The 19,003-nt window shown below is 40.1% G+C and overlaps 1 protein-coding gene and 1 long non-coding RNA gene across 2 annotated transcripts in view; one reads left to right on the top strand and one right to left on the bottom strand.

The window, feature by feature from the left end:
• Window positions 1-6,477, bottom strand: part of LOC148535135 (uncharacterized) — a 29,776-nt gene extending 23,299 nt beyond the window's left edge. The window contains exons 1-2 of the long non-coding RNA XR_015876460.1: window positions 6,237-6,477; window positions 5,609-5,726 (exon numbers count right to left, since the gene is read on the bottom strand). This is a non-coding gene — a long non-coding RNA (uncharacterized LOC148535135). The remainder of the gene's footprint in view (window positions 1-5,608; window positions 5,727-6,236) is intronic.
• A 238-nt stretch (window positions 6,478-6,715) lies between these two features.
• SOX8 (SRY-box transcription factor 8) lies at window positions 6,716-17,745 on the top strand. Its single transcript, XM_088464815.1, has 3 exons — window positions 6,716-7,575; window positions 12,325-12,563; window positions 15,509-17,745. Exons 1-3 carry the CDS (start codon window positions 7,145-7,147, stop codon window positions 16,234-16,236), a joined length of 1,398 nt encoding a protein of 465 aa, XP_088320941.1. The 5' UTR covers window positions 6,716-7,144; the 3' UTR covers window positions 16,237-17,745.
• The last annotated feature ends 1,258 nt before the right edge of the window (window positions 17,746-19,003 follow it).

Raw genomic sequence — 19,003 nt, 5'->3', positions numbered from 1 at the left:
ATTTCATCCACCGGGTTTAGGTCCGGCGGTGATTCATACCGATTCCACTGCAGACCTGCGGCACAGCAGTCCCCACAGTATTCTACGGGACCGCGATTTGCCCATATGGAGCCAGCTCCGGAAAAGCATTGCCTATAGAAGCCTGTGGGATTTTTTCTCAATAAGCTCCCAGAGAATTATCAGAAGGATCCGGCTCCGGCTATGACGATAGTGCACGCACAGACCGATGGCCGAATATGGGCAGCAGGTCTCCTGGGTCATAAACTTGGTAGTCCTCCCTTCACAAGGAATAGCTCTTATAGGAAGGGCTGTCTCAGGAGCTAGGTTATCATGGCTACCAGCATTATCAAACGCCGGATAGAGGGAGGGATGTATCGCATAGTATAATCAGATGGGGGAGAATCTCTGTTACAATAAAACAAATGCTCTTACTTCCCCTTTAAGTGCAGCACACATTCACACATATATAGGAAATACATAATTTGACACCAGGAAGGCAATGATCCAGCTCCGGGCTTTCCAGGTCATTTTCTTATTTTCCAGTTATCTGCCCTCGAGTTTGATGCCGAAAAAAAACAAACAAACACAATAAACATTTCCAATGACAGGATCACATGCAAACATTGTATTTTTCTTACAAATCACTACACAATTAGCTCCTAGGAATAAAAAAAATAAATATTTTATTTTAAGTATACTCATTAAACGAATAGTGGAATAAAGTGAAATATTTCATAGTCACATGTTATTTTTCCACTGATGTCCAATTAGTACTTCCCAAAGAAACTACTTTGTGTGCATGCTTGTGTTTATATCCATGTTAATGTATATGCTTGGTCTAGGGTGGTGAAATAAAAGTGTTAGCCATATACTTTAGTGGAACACTGCCCCCAGTGGCCACACAAAGAAATGCCTTAAGAGTAGATCGTACAAATTATGGCTGATGGATTCACACATAAGTCGGACACAATTCCATCTACACACCTACGTCACACCCAGATGTCGCCTAGCTACACCCTCTCAGTCGCATGTGGAGTTGCAATTGAGATTCATATGACTGAAGCACCCATAGTTATGTATGCTTGGCTATAGGGAATGAGCCATCTGAATCAGCCCAATTGTCTCCACAAAAGTGCAGTTTTTAGCATTAAGGCAACCTCAGTCTCTGTGTGCAGTGGCCCTTTAGCTGTGCCTCTTGGGCAATCTAAGGTCTCCAGGCTGTAGATCTAAAGGTCACGGCATGTGTTGGCAAGGTATGCTGCTACTTCTAGTCCTACAATGGCTGCCAAGCCACAAGCAACTCTGATATATTATTTTAATATAATTATGTTATTGTTTAACATTTATAAAGCACACCCATATTCTGCAGCACTTTACAGAGAATATTTGGCCATTCACATCAGTCCCTGCCAATTGTATTCTCTAAAAAAAACATGTATAAATAAACACACAAATATACATTAGGGTTAATTTTTTTTTTGTCAGAAAACAATTAACCCATCAGCATGTTTTTGGATTGATAGATAAGACCTTGGTGGGAATTGACATAAAGACCTCAGCACTGTGATGCACTGCTCACAATATATATTTATCTATGCTTATTACAGAATTTTGCTACTTAGGGCTCGATCCAGTGAGGAGCGAGTCCATCGCGGCGAGAGTGAGTGCACGTACGGTACCGCCGGACTCACACAAAAATGTATGAGTCCGGGGTGAGATCATGCCACGAGGGGGGCGAATTGATTGTATGCCATAATACGGCAGCTTGCCCCCTTTGCTACAAACTGGATTGAGCCCCCTGAGTAACTTTTTAACAATTTAAGACTAATGAGAATTAAATGTTCTTACATTTTAGCTATCACAGCCTGACAGACGGTTTCCTCATGAGCCCAGCAGTAGGGACCGTAGTGAGCTATAACCATTTGTTTCACAGGTGTAGAATGTGCAACAGAACATGGTGACTATTTTTATGACACATCGATTTGAAAATAGGTCTAAATAATTTCTGAGCCATTGTTTCAGGAAAAAGACATTTAAGAACCTGTTTTTCTGTGTTTTTGCAAAAAAAAAAAAAGAATTTACATTTACATTTAATTGCAAAACAATTGTGTCAAATTTGTATAATTTTTTTTAACAAGCCAACAAAGTTTCAACATTTTTAAGAATGTGAATATATTTTATTTAGCTGGACAATTTTGCCACCACTGATTACTTTTACGAGTAGCCAATCAGATGGTGGCTTTCATTTTCTAATAAATGGCAAAATCTGATTGGCTGCTATAGGGTACGGCACCTGTGACCTTATTGATGTGCACCCACATTTCCTTCCCCCAGTGTTGTTACTTCTAACAGATGGTGGGTAACAGACCGACAATTTCAAGTCTACAGCATGTAGGCTGGATATGTACGTGTATATGTAGCTCTAAAGTGTTCCAGGTTGCAGGCACCTGCTCTGTGCCATTTGCTAGGGAAGCCTATATATGTCTCCTAGTTTATTGCATGTGTTCGGTACGCTGCTGAGGAATACGTTAGCAATATGTAAGTGCTGTGCAATGGTAAACCCACATGTCATTACACACTTGTGCTTTATCTAACTACTGGTTCATGACCCTCTCATCAAGTATCAACGACCGGTCAAGTTTGAGCACTTCCCTGTGTGATATAACACGTGGCCTGCACCACACCAGTCAGATGGATCTATTCACATTGCGGAGATCCACCGAACACGATATATCGGGAGAGAATGAACGAGAACAGTGGTCTATGGAAGATAATCATCATTTGCCACAATGAGTGCAGTCTGGGGTACTTCAACAACCCCTAGCTTTTTACATGATGACCTGGAAAAGCTTGATGCTGGGTATGAATTAGTTCTCTCCTGAATGCTTGTAGTGGAGTCTGTAATTAATAGTTCATATGGGTTTGTCATTATCATTAAACTTAAACATCCATACTATATATTTGTAATCACTTACAATCAGGGGTACGTGCAAGCCAACTGCAGGTTCCACTGGGCAGTGAAGGTGCTGTGCCCTCAGCCCTGCACCCGGGGGTGTGGCACTGCTTGCCCACCCCTAGCTATGGCCCTGGATACGTTATCCCTTACAGTCAGGGCCGGCTCCAGGGGGAGCCGCACCCTCTCCTGGATGAGACTCTAGCACCCCTTAACCATTGTGCGACTGAAAATGGGGGCATGGCCTAATTACCATAAGCAACACCCCCTAAATGACATTATTTGGGGGCGTGCCCGTATGGCACACCTCCCGTTAACATCAGGCTGGGGGCGTGCCCAGCACTACATAAGTAGCTGGGCTGCCCCCAGCTCTCTTCCTGCACTGCGCGGCATCCATTCCTCTTCTCCAGGGCCGGTGGTGGAGGTGCCCAACCTCCCGACCACCTGCGGGACACTTAGTCCCGCGGGTGGAACAGCGGGGCTGTGCCCGAAAAACGGGACTGTCCCGCTGAAATTGGGAATGGCTGGTAGGGGTGCGCCCTCTATGGGGTAGCGCACCTGTTCGACCGCACTGGTTGAACATGCCTCGAGTCGGCACTGCTTTCAGTACAAGTTTTCCTAATGATCTCCAAAGCAATTACATCAGAACTCACTGATTATACAGATTATATGTGTTTATGTATCACTTGTGTTTTATAATATGATGGTGCATTGTGGTATTAGCTGTGTGTACACTGAACGACGTTGATCCATCTCACACGCCAGTCCACAGCTGTAAAACAAGTATAGCCTGGGGGCACTTACCTCAATGCCCTAGATGCCAGCTTCACTTGACTATAGTACATTCATAATAAAATATACTATTTTAGTTACCTGATATTCTCTCTATTATTAATAGATTGTAAGCTTGCGAGCAGGGCCCTCTTACGCTTATGTATGTCTTTTATGTATGTATGTATGTCTTTTACAACTCAGTATAATGTTAATGTTGATTCAACTTATAAAGCGCAACGGAATTTGCTGCCCTATAGAAGAAACTGTTAATAAATAAATAATAAATATAGCCTCAAGTGTCATGTTTCTTATAAACATCTATTATGTGAACTATACACTCCCTCATTTGTATATAGTGGCAGTAGCACCACAGAGAGGCAACAAAGACATAAACATTATTTACCTTCCATACATACTGTTACCAATTCCATCTCACACAAAGAAATTTTATATGAATTTGGCTTTAAGTAAAACAATACAACAGTAATGTAAAAGTATAATTCTGTCATAATTACTTTCATGTTCTGATATCAGTATTTGATGATACAAATATTATACACTGGTAACTGTGGATACTGGTCACATGACCCATTCTAGGCAGCAGCACTGGGGCAGTCATTTTGTTCTGAGCACCTTAAACTGGGCAACATGAGACATAAGATAAATAATAATACAGAAATATGTGTATTTGCCTCAGTCTCTGTGACTATTTCACTGCTGTGTCTGTCGCTTTCCATCAAATGGCATATATAATTAGAAGTGACGTGATTCTTCCTGTAAACAATTTCTATTGTAATATTGATATAATTTACAGTAACACAAATTATGCCACACATAATGGTTTGTGATTTTTCTATTAATATTTCACTTCCAGTTGCTCTGTTGACTCAATTAAAGGACCTTTGTTGACTTAGTAACAAAATAAGTTCTGTAAAGTTTATTTTTATTTAACTGGAAAAACTTAAACCATCTGAACTGGGATATGGGACAAGTACATTTTTATATATATATTTTTTTATAACTCCCTTTTGCCTTTTTGTACATTTCTATTATGTATCACTGAGATAAAATAAGTTTAATAACTGTATTTGGTGGAGACAGATGTACAGCAGAACTTATCGCACAGATGCCTTCCTTCCCTCCAGTTCCTAGGGCAATGTTCCCCAAATAACCAGCCTATAGGTCTATAGGAGTCACACAGCTTCCTGATATCGAGACATAGCGGTTCTTGGGGGTTAATGCACATGGGGGAGTAAAGGGGAGGAGTCTGCTGTATTATGTTATAAGTGAAAATATGCTATATTTATTATTTTTACTTATTTAATGTTAATATATACCATAATATTCAGAGGCTGCCAGCAATACATCTTTTAATATATCGCTATATACAGTACACCACAGTTGGTGACTTTTCATTGCACTTTTGTAGTTAGGTTACCCAACATACTCATTAATCATGATGACTATTAATAGAGTGTTGTTCTTGCCCATTTATTATATAACAAACTCCTGATTTACAGGATCCCACCTGTTGCCCCCTTGGAGAGTGATCTATGCACAAAAAGAACACTTTGGAGAAAATTGCTGCAAAGAAAAATAACATTATCACCAATATTCCTGATTCACTTGCCAGTCCCATATATTCAGTTACATAACCCTTTTCCCCGTTCCCCTATATGCTCTCGGCCTCACGTGTATGGAAAGGATTAATGGTAGTGCTGTTGCCCCTAGGCTGAGGGGCTCACGCAGCAGCAGAAAGTTGTAGTCTAGTGGATGGGACTTTTGTATCTCACACAGTGGAGGTTTCCAGTATATCCTGCACCCAGCCCATCTAACAAGTCCATGTGTACAAAAATATACAAGTGGCATTTTTACACTTACAGGAGAGAGTAGCCGTCGGGTAGTGATGCCTTTTGCTGGAACAACATCCATCAAAGTTGAGAGCATGTTATGTTGTCTCTCTGTCAGCCCACCCTTTCATTTAGCTGTAGGAGAATCCCTAAAGGATAGTGATTATTTTTGATAGTTAAAAAAGACCCCCCCTAGTAACAATGTCTAGTAATAAGTAATTTATAAAAAGTTATTTTGGTAAGCAGCCTGGTAAAATCCGTACAGCAAACATTAAAAAGTAACAAAGTGCCTAAATAAATCCATTCTTCAGTAATGATGACAATACAACGGTGACTTAACTCGAGCACTGTATTAAATGTTTAATAACAAATAATAAAAATAAACTGCTAGTAGTTTATGAACTTGCTTAGATAATAAAATACAATTTTACTGAACCACGCAGAACGTTGGCGAATAAAATTAATTATACATATATAGATTCGCATCTGTAGTAAAAAAACAGTTTTATATGTACAGCCCTGTAATGATGTTGAAGGCAAATATGCAATTTAGCTTTTAACATATATAATTTATTAATAGGTGGCTTAAGGAAAAACAAAGCAGTGTTGGTAAATGTCCAGCACTCAATTGCGCAAAAAAATGAGGGTAATGTACGTACCGTGCTCTAGGAAATGCGCTTGACTGGGTGTTCTCAAAAGGTTGATGCATATTGTGCTTGCATTAAGTTTTACATGTAATTGCAAGTAGTAGTTGTAGTCGAAGCGGATATATATATATATATATATATATATATATATATATATATGATATGTCATTCATATATATATATATATATATACACAAACAAACAGCAGCTGCAGGCTGTAACCCGTTCAGCGCAAGAGACTGAGCCACCTTTGGCAGCTGTTTGCAGAATGGGTTAGGAGGATGGAATAGGAGGTAACCTACCGTCCTGCCTTTCCCTAGGATCACAACACACATCCACACACACGTGGGAAAACATTGTAAAAAGAGAGAGAGGGAAAGTTATAGGTCTCACTTTAAGATTAGGCAGCCAACCTCCCTCCCCTGTGAGCCAATGGGGAGGGCGGGGTGGGACTGACTGTGGATGACTTATTAAAGGGCTTGCATGCTGGGCAGGGAAATAATACAGAGCACAGACAGCGCTGGATTTTGCTGGTGCCTGGTTTTGGAAGTTACAAGCTGACCTTCCTCCGTGCCAGGGAGCGCCTCCAGAGCCACCTTGCTCCAACTGCTATGTCTGCTCATCTGAGAGGCTGCCCAGCTTGCTGAGGTCTCTGCCAACTGAAGGTGGTAAATAGGAACTTCTGAGCCCTGGATTGCGCTGTACCTAGAATAAGAAGTGGGACTGTGCCTTTCTAGACGGTCAGTCCAGGATTCCTGTCTCTGCTGACCTGGACTGAGCAGTGCCGTGCGCCCTGTGCGCTCCAGTGCGTAAAGACGCGTTTGTGCATCATCCTTTGCAGTCGGCTCCATCCCAGCCTGGTGCAAGCTCACCTGCTGCACAGTTGTCCCCGCAGCCAGACCCTCCTGCCCGGCTCCCAGATGCTGAACATGAGTTCAGAGCAGGACCAGGCTCCCGAGGCTCCCTGCAGCCCAGCGGGCACCGCCAGCTCCATGTCCCATGTTTCGGATTCTGACTCGGACTCCCCGCTGTCCCCAGCCGGCTCAGAGGGGCGAGGCTCCCACAGGTCCTCCGGCATTTCTCCACTCTCCAAGAGCGACCCCGAGGGACCCATGGATGAGCGCTTCCCAGCATGTATCCGGGAGGCAGTGTCCCAGGTGCTGAAAGGCTATGACTGGAGTTTGGTGCCCATGCCCGTCCGGGGATCCGGCTCCCTCAAAGCCAAGCCCCATGTCAAGCGACCTATGAACGCCTTTATGGTGTGGGCACAGGCGGCCCGGAGAAAGCTGGCAGACCAGTACCCACATCTACACAATGCCGAGCTCAGCAAGACCCTGGGCAAACTCTGGCGGTGAGTATACCCCTATTACTCCAGGAATGCCCTGTGTCTGATACATTTGCAACCTCTATGTCAGCGGTTCTCAATCATTACCCTCATGGGTACCCCCTGGCAGCCCTTGTGTTATTTATACCTCCAGCATTGCAAAGCAATACATTTGTACTGAATATACTGTAACTGCTATTGTATGAAATGTTTAGGTTCCAATAGATAGATAGAAAAAGCAACAATATAATCAAGATGTTAAAAAACTCAAAAAATTTGAATAACTAATAGTTTTCTAACATATTTGGGCAGATGTATCGAGAGATAAAGTGTGTTCCCTATGTATCTAATTATGATCTGGATCTGGATGCCCAGTTCTGCCATTATAAAAAATGTTCCAACTACTGAACATCACAACGAGTACTAGTACCCCAGGTTGAAAGCCACTGCTTTCTGTGATGGACCTTTTATCTACAATGATTTATTGGTTGATTTAAATACACATTCACTCCTTTACAATGTTGGCTGTGCCAATAGGTGGTAGAACCAGTTATTTTAGCTCTCAAACCATAGGTGCACCCCGCGTTGTGTGCTCATCTCCATGATCCAAACAAACCCTACCCTCTGCTGTCACCAGAAACATCAGCTCATAAGCGTCCTGTACTCCTTATTTGCACATCTTTGGTGAAGTATGAAGGGTAATTCCTTTTTACTCCCAGATAATAGCATTGCAGCGGGCTGAATGGGAAACTTATAATAACTGACTGATCATTCGGTTTGGGAGATTGTGCTACTCAGTGATTGCCAGCCTGCTTGAGTGAGTAACATGATTAATGTCCTGAGGTCAGGTTTACACAGTAATTACCAGATGCTCTGCACAGCATGTCTGCTCCTTGCACTTTACTGTGCTTTACCCAGTCTCATAGTGAACAAACTTCACCTACTGACATGTGTGAGAATTAAATATATTCTGTCACTCACACATGCAATCACTTAAGCACTGGATGACAAGGTGGCTTTGTGTATCTGCGGCAGTGTTGTTGAGGTTCTTCTAATCAAAGCAGAATTAGGTTTTAGTACATACAACTTTAATGTTTCTGATATAAGTAGGATTCAGTTAAACAGATATAATGTACAATTAAATATGATTTAAAAAAAATATTCCTACTGCAAAATGTACAGTAACCCTGGCATGAAATCCTACCTACAGCAGAGAACAGGTAGGCAGTGCATGCCGGGACTTGTAGTCCCACAGCAGCTGGAGAGCTGCACATGGACGAATCCTGGCATAAGGGACGATTATATTGAGCGTATGGATGTCAGTCCTCTACTGGTTAGAGCAGAAATGCAAATGCCATGTAGGTGCTTTACAGCCAGAATCAAAAAGGTAATATATCAAGTTTCCCTCATTGTCACAACTGGTTATTAAAGGCTGAGGTCAGTATTTCATGCTAAAGTTTAGTTTACAATCAATGATGGTCCAGTTAGTATTTGCTGGATTTGTATTATATACAGCTATATGCATAACTCTGTAGTGTTTTATGCAGATCAGTATTTGCATAGCGCAATGCTACCTTTACTGAGCAGACGTTAACCATTTGACCGCTGAGAGTAGGGTGGGTCGGTAACAGGCATATTATTTGCATATAGAATGTTTACGATTACATATCAGATCTACTGAAGCTCAGTGTAATAAATAAGACTTTTATGAGTGGTGTGAAAGTGTTATTGCATGGTCTGGATTAGTGCCACAGATACACAAATGGTAGTTTTGTTAATAAGTTGTAACCAGCACTTAGTATCAGGCCCTGTTTGGCTTAGTATGTTTGAAGCATAGATACGTACCGTCATAGCCAGGAGTCTGGAACCCATAGCCCTATATATTGGATGCATTGGTTGGTTGGTGACATTTACTGAAACCTTACACAGTTTATTTCTAGTGAGAATTTGCAGTTCTCGCATGGGGTGTGCTTGCAGTGCAGTCACAGCTATACCTTCTTCGCTCTCAGCAAGGTAGAGGTTAATATCGCCTAAAAATCAATAGTTTTTTTAAAATCTTTTAAAATCCAAAATAAATATTTAGTGACGCATCGCAGAGGAACTGATTGCTTGGAATGATAGAACAATACTTTTTTTTATTTTTTATTGCGTACTTGAGTTAGTAGGATAAAATCATTCAGTGGCGAGTATGAGTTAACCCTTCTGTTTCAGAATAATAGTAAGGCCTCTGTGGGACAAGATCACAGGATTGCATTTAGAATAAACAAGGAGTGGGGGTTCGGGGAGCAGGATGGCTATTCCTTTGTAATTATGCAAGACCTTTACAATAATCATTTTCACTCGCTTTTCTGTATAGTGCAGAAGGAAATTTAAGATGGGCATTTCAAAAACAGTGGCAGTAAAAAATATTTATCTTCACAGTAATTTCTGAAGGCTACTGGATTCCATCACACAGACCCATTGTTCATTATCGAAGCAATCCCTGGTTTGATAAAGGACAATTGATAAGCCTCTCATTGGTATTACTCATACAAAATTTGTAGCGATGTGTTTTCGTTTTGGTTTGGATCTGGATTCATCTTCATGTTTTGGTTTTGCCAATCCACCCTCAAGTGTTTTGGTTTTGGATCTGGGTTTAAAAAGAAAAAAAAAAAAAAGTATAAAAACATCTAAAATCATGTAATTTTTGCAATCCAAAACCAGAAATTTGGATTTACCAAATTCCGAACCATGGGAAGATAAGAACCGCGACTCTGTTCGGGCCAGATTCACGAAATTCAGGTGGATTCAGATTTTTAGAGAACAGAACCGCACATCTCTAATCATTTGTTTCTATGATATCTCCTTAATGTTTTTTTTTTTATTATTATTATTTTAAACATATTAATGATAAAAAGAAAAAAAAAATGTTTTATCCAATGTATATTTCTCCCACGTTCAATTATACATCATCGTTCCAGGTCACGTGTCAGGAGGTAGCTTTTTATTCAATTCTCGCTTAATATTTTCTACTATAATCTAATTTTTTAGCCATAAAAAAATTCAAAGCGAGTTTGACACAATTTCCTTGTGAATTCTAAGTTACATATAAGATGCAGGCGGGCAAGAGAAAGATGAGAAGCTGAACTCCCGCTGCGCGTAGTTTAATGGATGCGCATATTCAAAATAATGGTATTTGCAATGAATTGGCGTTAAGTAAAGTTGACACTGCAGAAGTTAACAGCTTCCTCCCCACTGGGTAGAGCATAGTAACATCCAATGTTCCTAAACCTCTCATGTTTTTAATTTTTTTTTATAAATCCAGAGTTCTAAAACAAAAATAGTTTTGGAATAGAAATTATATGTAGTATTTAGCATTTATTATTATGGTATTTTCTACGGATATCTTTATCTGAAGTACAAAATTGCACCAAAGAATAAAATAGACATAATTCGCTGCAGCTCCAAAATGGAGCAGCAGAAGTTGTGTTTTTGAATTGACGATAAGCTATTTTACTATTTACAGGACAATAGGAATAATTAAAATTATCATGGGGGGGGATGGGTTTGTGGGAAAAGTTGTATGTTTTTGTACTTGTTTTCCGATTTCTGATAAAAATAATAATTTGTATATCCATGTATGTGTCTGCATGCATTGGTTCCCCATTGAAGGGGTCATGTACCACGGCCTGTAACTTTGCATCTATTTACCCAATCAGACAAAAAAAAAAGCAAGTGGGACTTTTTTGAACATTTTTTTTTGCTAGCAGTTATTTCTATAACACATACACATTACACAGAGTTTCGCAGAGAATATTTCAGTCCTTCTCAACAGTCCCAGCCCCTGTGGATCTTACAATCAATATTCCTTACCTCATGGACACACACAATAGGGTTAATTTAGTCAGAAGCCAATTTAGCTGCCAGTATGTCTTTGGCGTGTGGGAGGAAACTGAAGCACCCAGAAGAATCAACGCTAACATGGGGGACCATACAAACTCCACACAGATAGGGGCCAGGTTGAAATTTAACCTATGGTTAGGCAGCAATGCTATTCACTGTGCTCTTAACAAGATGGAAATGAAAGTGGATTCCACAAATTTCCAACCAGAAGAGTATTGTCTTTGACCTTAAAGGCAGAGAGATTCTAATACATAATTCTAATTATTATTGCTGGATATGAAGGGCTGGGCTGGGCAGGCCAGTAGTCTGTGTCTCATTCTCTTAGTATAGTCTGATACCTCTAAATCACATTGCATAGAAGTTTAGAAAGCGTTATGAATTACTTGCAGGACTCCCGCTAGGTTGAGGGTACTTTCCATTCTGTTAATCCACTTAATATATGAGATTAATGGCACAGAGTAAATGGATCTGCTCCTAGCAGCAAGAGAGTGACTGAAGTACAGATATCTCAGCGATAGTGTCTCAAAGCAAACAGCTTCTGTCATTTATATAACATACGGGGGTCTATGTACTAAGCCTTGGAGACAGATAAAGTGCCAACCAATCAGCTCCTAACTGTCAGTTTACAGGCTGTGTTTGAAAAATGAAACTTTTTCAGCAGATGACTGGTTGGTAATTTATCTCCATCCACTTCATCTCTCCCCAAGGCTTAGTACATAGACCCCCATACTCTTTGAAATGACAGTTAGAAGCTGATTGGTTGCTATGGGCAACTTCTCCATTTTATCCAAAGCTTGATGCATCTCTCCAGTAGTGTCTTAGACTCCTCTTAAATACAGAGGAGTCAATGGCCTTTCAGTCCATTCATCAAACTTCTTTCTCTCCTACCCGCAGTCTGCTGAGTGAAAACGAGAAACGTCCCTTCGTGGAGGAGGCCGAGAGGCTCCGAGTGCAGCACAAGAAGGATCACCCTGACTACAAGTATCAGCCACGCAGGAGGAAGAGCGTGAAAGCCGGGCACAGCGACTCCGACTCTGGGGCTGAGCTGGGGCATCACCCTGGTTCTCAGATGTATAAGTCTGACTCTGCACTGGGAGGAATGGGAGACGGCCATCTTCATGGAGAACATGCAGGTAAAGCCGGGGAACGGGGAAGGTTCTGTGTTCGTCTATGTCCGTGGTTGTACAAGGCGCCTAGAAATATATTTCATTAAAATTTTTGTTAACTTTTTATTTTAAATTATTATTATTACCTTCTATTTATCAAACACTCTCATTCCCAGTAAAAGTTATGGAGCAGAGAGTGTGGGAAACAGGGGAATAAACTCACGGAGATCACAATAACTAATGAGGTTTTGCTCCTGTGCAGAAACTCTATGGGGGGAAATTATTCAAACCTTCTAAAGTGGACAAGTGGATGTGTTGCCATAACAACCAATAAGATCATAGCTATCATTTATCTAGTACATTCTATAAAATGCTAGCTACATTCTGATTGGTTACTAGGGGGAATTCCTCCATTTGTCCTCCTTTCATCAGTTATGATCTCAGACATAAACCATGCAAATGTTGATTACACCATATACCGATCTATCTCTCGTCTTTGAAACTACTGAATGCGTCATATTAGACCACTCAGTAAAGTTTTAATACCCATCTTATATTCTTAGTGCTGATGGGTATCAGTTTGTTCCTATTACACATGTGTTTTATAGTAAAACGAGGTGGGCAATGCCAACGATTATTACTTGCATGCAGTGAGGCTAATGGAGAGTTGTATGCAGATATATATGCAAAAGCGGCATCTATAGGGAAGCACGGTGCAGATCGGCACAGTTTACACCTGGCATATGTCTCATGCACCCAATAGAGGGATATTCATCAAAGTTCGGAGAGAGATACAATTGTAAAAGATAAAGTACCAACCCATCAGCTCCTAACTGTCATTTTTCAAATACAGTGGGGCTCATTTATCAACCAGTTTCATCATACGCGACGGGTTTTAAAACTCCTTTGCGAATGATAAATGGTGCTCCAGCCAATCAGCTCCTACCTGTCATCATCTGTTTGAAAAATGACAGTTGGGATCTGATTGGCTGGAGAACCATTTATCATTCGCAAAGGAGTTTTAAAACCCGTCGCGTATGATGAAACTTGTTGATAAATGGGCCCCATCGTCTGTACAATGACGGCTCGGAGCAGTTTGGTTGGTACTTTATGTCTCACAATTTTATCTCTCTCCAAGAATTGATGAATACCGCCCCTTAGCCATGATTAGTTCACAAACTATTCACTATTTTATTATGAATAAAACTTTAAATAATCTGTAATACATCAGTTATGCTGGGCATACACTGCCAGATAAAATGCCTATCAGAACGACAGACATTTTATCTGGCAACCTGGCACCCTGCAGATTCATGGGTATACACTGTGTATTGGCCTCGATATCTGCTCTCCTCCCCTGGGGGGAAGACATTTTCCCGTTCTTTCCCTGTGAAGGAACAGGGGAAATGTCTGTCAGTCAGCTGCGGCTGGGCATACATTGGCCGATGCAGCTGACTGTTAACTTACAAAATATCGCATCTGACGGACATGCTGACCGATGACCGATCTGGCATGACAGATCGATATTTTAGCATCAGTTGGCCACATACACAGTACAATAATCGGGGCAATCCGACAATATCGGACTAATCGGCCCGATATTGTCGGATTGTAATGCTGGGCATATGGTGTATGCCCAGCATTACAAGTATCTGTCTTGTGTACAAGAAAAAAAAGCATCAATCAGCCTTAGTTGCTCATTCACAAAAAGACAATAACAAGTGATTCACTAACTCTAGCAACTGTCATAATCATATTGCACTATTTCCAGCATGACCACCTATGTGTTTCTCATATGCGTCACAGTCTGTTTGTGTTCACAACTGCCCCTGCTGTATGAGTGCCCCTTTCCTTCCCCGTCCCATGTCAGGCTGGTGTAAGATCCAGTATCATATGCGTCTACCCACTTTTGCTCACTTTGTATCATACCCAGTGTCTCCATATCTGAGATGTTTTGTGGTTCTCAACCTTAACCCTCAAGTTTTTTCAAAAGGTCATGTTTTGAGGATTTCTGTCTGTGGAAACAGTTGGGATAATTACTTACCCTGCCAAATAGGTTAACCAGTGGCGTCCTCACCTTTAGTTGCACCCGGTGCGGGTGTACAAGCGCGTCGGGGAAAGGGGCGGGGCCTCAGGACAAGTGGGCGGGGCCTCACATGTGGGGGCGGGGCCGCGCACCCGAACCCTGGTTTTAGCATCTCCGGGGGGGTCCAGGAGGTGCGGGCTGCCCCCGGGGACCAGTGTGTTTGTAGTGCTGGCTCCTTCACTGTGACAGGAGCCGAGTGCTGCACGTAATTCTACAGTGCAGCACCCAGCTCCTGTCACCAGAGGGGGAGTCTGCACTTCGGTGTCACCCCTCGGCGGGTGACACCCGAGTGCGGACCGCACCCCCCGCACCCCCCTTGTGACGCCACTGAGGTTAACTCACCTGTGCATGATTAAGGAAATCCACAAAACATGACCTGTTGGGGATACTTGAGGACTGGAGTCAGAGCTGGATTAACCAGTAAGCAAAATAAGCACATGCATGGACCATTTTGTGCAAAACTGCAACTGGTGCAGCTGAACCAGGTTCCATAAAAAAAGGGGCTATATGCAATAATAAAATAATAATAAAATAGTAATAATAGAGGTCAATCAATGTACATTAAGTTTGGGAATACAACAAAATTAGAATCTGATAACTGGTAAACTGCCACACGGTCCACTGAGGCTCACGTGATCATTCTTGTCTTGAGGTTTTTAAAGGCCTTGGTAAGAATTATTTTTTTTTATATATATATATTCCGAGGCACCAAAATCTTAAGTGCATAGGGTCTTTAAAGTTCTTTATCCAGCCCTGACTGGAGTTGAGAACCACTGATTTCAAATATGCCACATAAGAGGGCCAAACATTCATTATATGATTTCCCAAGATACAGATACAGTAAATTGTATTTGAAATGTTTCTCCATCTTTTTTTCTGCTATTAGGTCAAAACCATGGACCTCCAACTCCTCCAACTACTCCCAAAACTGACCTACACCATGGTGGGAAACAAGAACTGAAGCATGAAGGACGGAGGATGATGGACAATGGGCGTCAGAACATTGACTTCAGCAATGTGGACATTAATGAACTAAGCAGCGAAGTCATCAACAACATTGAGGCCTTTGATGTCCATGAATTTGACCAGTACTTGCCGCTAAATGGCCATGGAGCTATTGCAGCTGACCATGGCCAGAATTCCACAGCACCACCTTATGCAGCACCCTATACACATCCAGCAGGGAACACACAAGCTCCTGTTTGGACTCATAAGAGTCCCTCAACTTCATCCTCATCTTCTGAATCTGGCCAGCAGAGGCCCCATATTAAGACAGAGCAGCTGAGTCCCAGTCATTATAGAGACCAATCCCATGGATCACCTACACATTCTGACTTCAACTCCTATAGTGCCCAGGCTTGTGCCACAACCGTGCCTAGTTCTACTGTACCCACCTCTTTCCCTAACTCTCAATGTGACTACACAGACCTACCAAGCTCCAATTACTACAATCCCTACTCCAGCTATCCATCCAGTCTGTACCAATACCCTTATTTCCATTCCTCCCGCCGCCCCTATGCCACACCTATCCTCAATAGTTTGTCCATTCCACCTTCTCACAGTCCCAACTCCAACTGGGACCAGCCAGTCTACACAACTCTGACAAGGCCTTAAATGCATTTTCATTTTTGGAACTGAGGACTTTTATGCTATAGTTACGGCTGGCTGTCGTTTAGTCTTCCAAGACACGTGCACTAAAGACAGAATGTACTGGTGGGAGGTGCAGTGCCAGCTTCTTTACAAGTGCCTGCTGATAAACAGAGAATATTTCTCTTACACCGAAAAGAGCATTTCCTTCAGACTTTTCCAGAAAGCCAATTGTGAAACAAAAAATTGCTGAAAAAGATTATTTTACTTTCTGAACTGCAACGTGACATGGAGTGAAGGATGGACATCTAGGTTTTGAAGTTTACTGCGATCTGAAATACAGACCAACCTTTGCTCTGACCAATTCTAACAAAATCCGTTTCATTGTACAGGTTAATCTCTGGGTTAGAGCACCAGTTTTGTGTCAACTTGTCAAAATCACCTCGTTCTAATTCATCTCTGCGACTGATGCAGCAGCATTATTTAAATTTGAAAATCTTACATGGCATTCACCAAAATCCAGCAGAATTCCTCATTTTGGAAAACCGTTTCTCATCAACATTACTATTCCAATTAGTTTTGCCGCATTTGTCTGTTCATCGTTATGGAAAACCCAGTTTAACCGTTGTCACTTCCTCGTGTCTCAGGCTTGGACTACAAAGTGTCTATTTCAGTGGATTTTTAAGCAATGTGTGGCTGTAATTAAGTTTTTTTTTTTTAAATGTTCGTATAGTTCTGAGATCTGTTAAATATATAAATATATATATATAAATATATTTATGTGCCATATATTATAAGTGGTTAATTACTTTATTCATTGAAAAAGTACAATAATGGGGAGAAAAAAAATAATGAAGGGAATATTTTGGAACAGGCTAAAGAAAAGGGGTGGGTAAAGTACACAAAACTAAAAGGTTGATTGATAATTAATTACATCAGACAAGCATTCATGTAAATTATTAACCAGTTGGTTATACATTTTTTAAAATATGTATTGAATTAGAAATTATTTGTTAACACCAATAAACTTGTTATAATGATTTATACTGATGCTGTTTCATGTAACTTACCAGGGACCAGACTCTTCCAACCAAGTTTTAGACACTAAAAACCTCTCCCATCATTTTTTTAACTTAGGTTTTGAGTACAAAATATATATATTTTTTTGTTGCTGTCATCTGTTCCATTGTTCCCTTTCATTGTATGCTGAGCATATAATTTCTATTTTATGGTAACTTGTGCCTTTACTTTTTAAGATATTGAAAAACTTTGTAAATTTGAAAAAAAAAATCTAGAAATTATTTTTGTTTCTACTTTTCTTACTATTTTCTAAAAAAATGTGTCTTTGGATCAGATTTTCCTGTTTATTCATTTAAACAAAATATCTTGTTTTTCTGCAAATTCTATTTTCCTGTTCGGGTGTGAAAGATTTAATTTGTATGTATGGCGCAGCTGATTTTGTTTTTCTTTTTCATTAAGCAAAGCTAACTTTTGTATATGCTATCTTCAAGAAAATTAAAATGGCTTTTTATCAAATTTGTTGTGGCTTGGTTTATGTTTTCAAAGTGGGAATCATGTAAGTTTTTTTTTGGCCCAAAAATAAGTCAGGTAATTGAGATTAGTGGTAGAAAGTTGGTTAATTTCAATACATGTTTTTTAGACGTCTTTCTTTTTTACTCTTAATATGTGTTCACCTGTTGCACACACAGTTTTTATTGTTTCAAAATTTGTGGTAAAAAAATAAGTCAAATCATTTGCATTAGTAGTGAAAATGGTTTCATTTCATATTCTTTTTTGTGAGATTTTTTTTTCTAATATGTGTTCACATGTCACACACATTTGTATTACATTTATTTAAATTGTTGGCCCAAAACTAAACAAAATATTATGGTAATAAACAATGTTTGGTAATTTCATGTTCTATTTTGTGAAATGTTTCTGATTTTTTTCCCCTTAATATGTATTCACCTGTTGCTCAAACATTTTTTTCTCCTTTGTAAATTTTTGGTCCAAAAATAAGCCATAAAATATATATAAGTGGTAAAAAATTGGTTATTTTCATATTCTATTTTCTGAGCTTTTTTTTTTTTCACCTGTCGCACACACATTTTTTTCCATAAAATTGATAATGTATATTTCCTGGAAAAGTTGGTACCTTTATTTTAAAAACCCAAAATGTAATCAAAATATTTAATTCAACCATATGGGCTCACGGTTATGTTTTCCAGGCTGATATTAATTTAAGAAAACAGCCATGAAACCAAAACAAGAGTCTGGGATCTGCCCAGTCTGAATCAAGTCTACATTAATGTGGAAAGTATTTGTCAGGTTCCATTATTTACTGAAGATGTGGCACAGAGTACAGTGTAAAATCTATTTAAGCATTCCTTGTCTCTAGCTTATTTGCTTTGGGATAGAAATGTTTGCATTTGTGATCTTAATATGGCAGATGGGTTTGTTTTATTTAAGTACACATTCTATATGAAGGTAGCAGATGATGCAACTTAGAAAGGTCTCAACAGAGTTATTAAAATTTTCAGTAAAACAAAAATCCAACTTAAGAATGATTTCTGGTTTTATGAAATAGAATATATATTAAATGTCTATAAAGTGGTAGTTTCCACAAAGCAGATCTCTAAAGAGTTTAGTAAACAAGTAAGCTTTAAATTATTAGTACAAAAATGAATAATGGACTATACAAACAAAAGGAACTTTAAGATCCTGGATGACACATTCTGATAAGTCAACGGAATTCCTGTAAAAAAAATAATTACTCAAATTCCTTTAGATATAA

This window comes from Taudactylus pleione, unplaced genomic scaffold, assembly GCF_031769625.1.
Source record: "Taudactylus pleione unplaced genomic scaffold, aTauple2 ptg000061l, whole genome shotgun sequence".
NCBI lineage: Eukaryota > Metazoa > Chordata > Amphibia > Anura > Myobatrachidae > Taudactylus > Taudactylus pleione.
The sequence above is the reverse complement of the archived record's forward strand: the minus strand, read 5'-3'. Positions and strand labels throughout refer to the sequence as shown.

Bases quoted from the DNA above. Each gene is read 5' to 3' on its own strand.
- SOX8 (XM_088464815.1), top strand. From the start codon at position 7,145: ATGCTGAACATGAGTTCAGAGCAGGACCAGGCTCCCGAGGCTCCCTGC. The intron at 7,576-12,324 runs GTGAGTATACCC...TCCTACCCGCAG, and splicing joins ACCCTGGGCAAACTCTGGCG to TCTGCTGAGTGAAAACGAGA. The intron at 12,564-15,508 runs GTAAAGCCGGGG...TTCTGCTATTAG, and splicing joins TCTTCATGGAGAACATGCAG to GTCAAAACCATGGACCTCCA.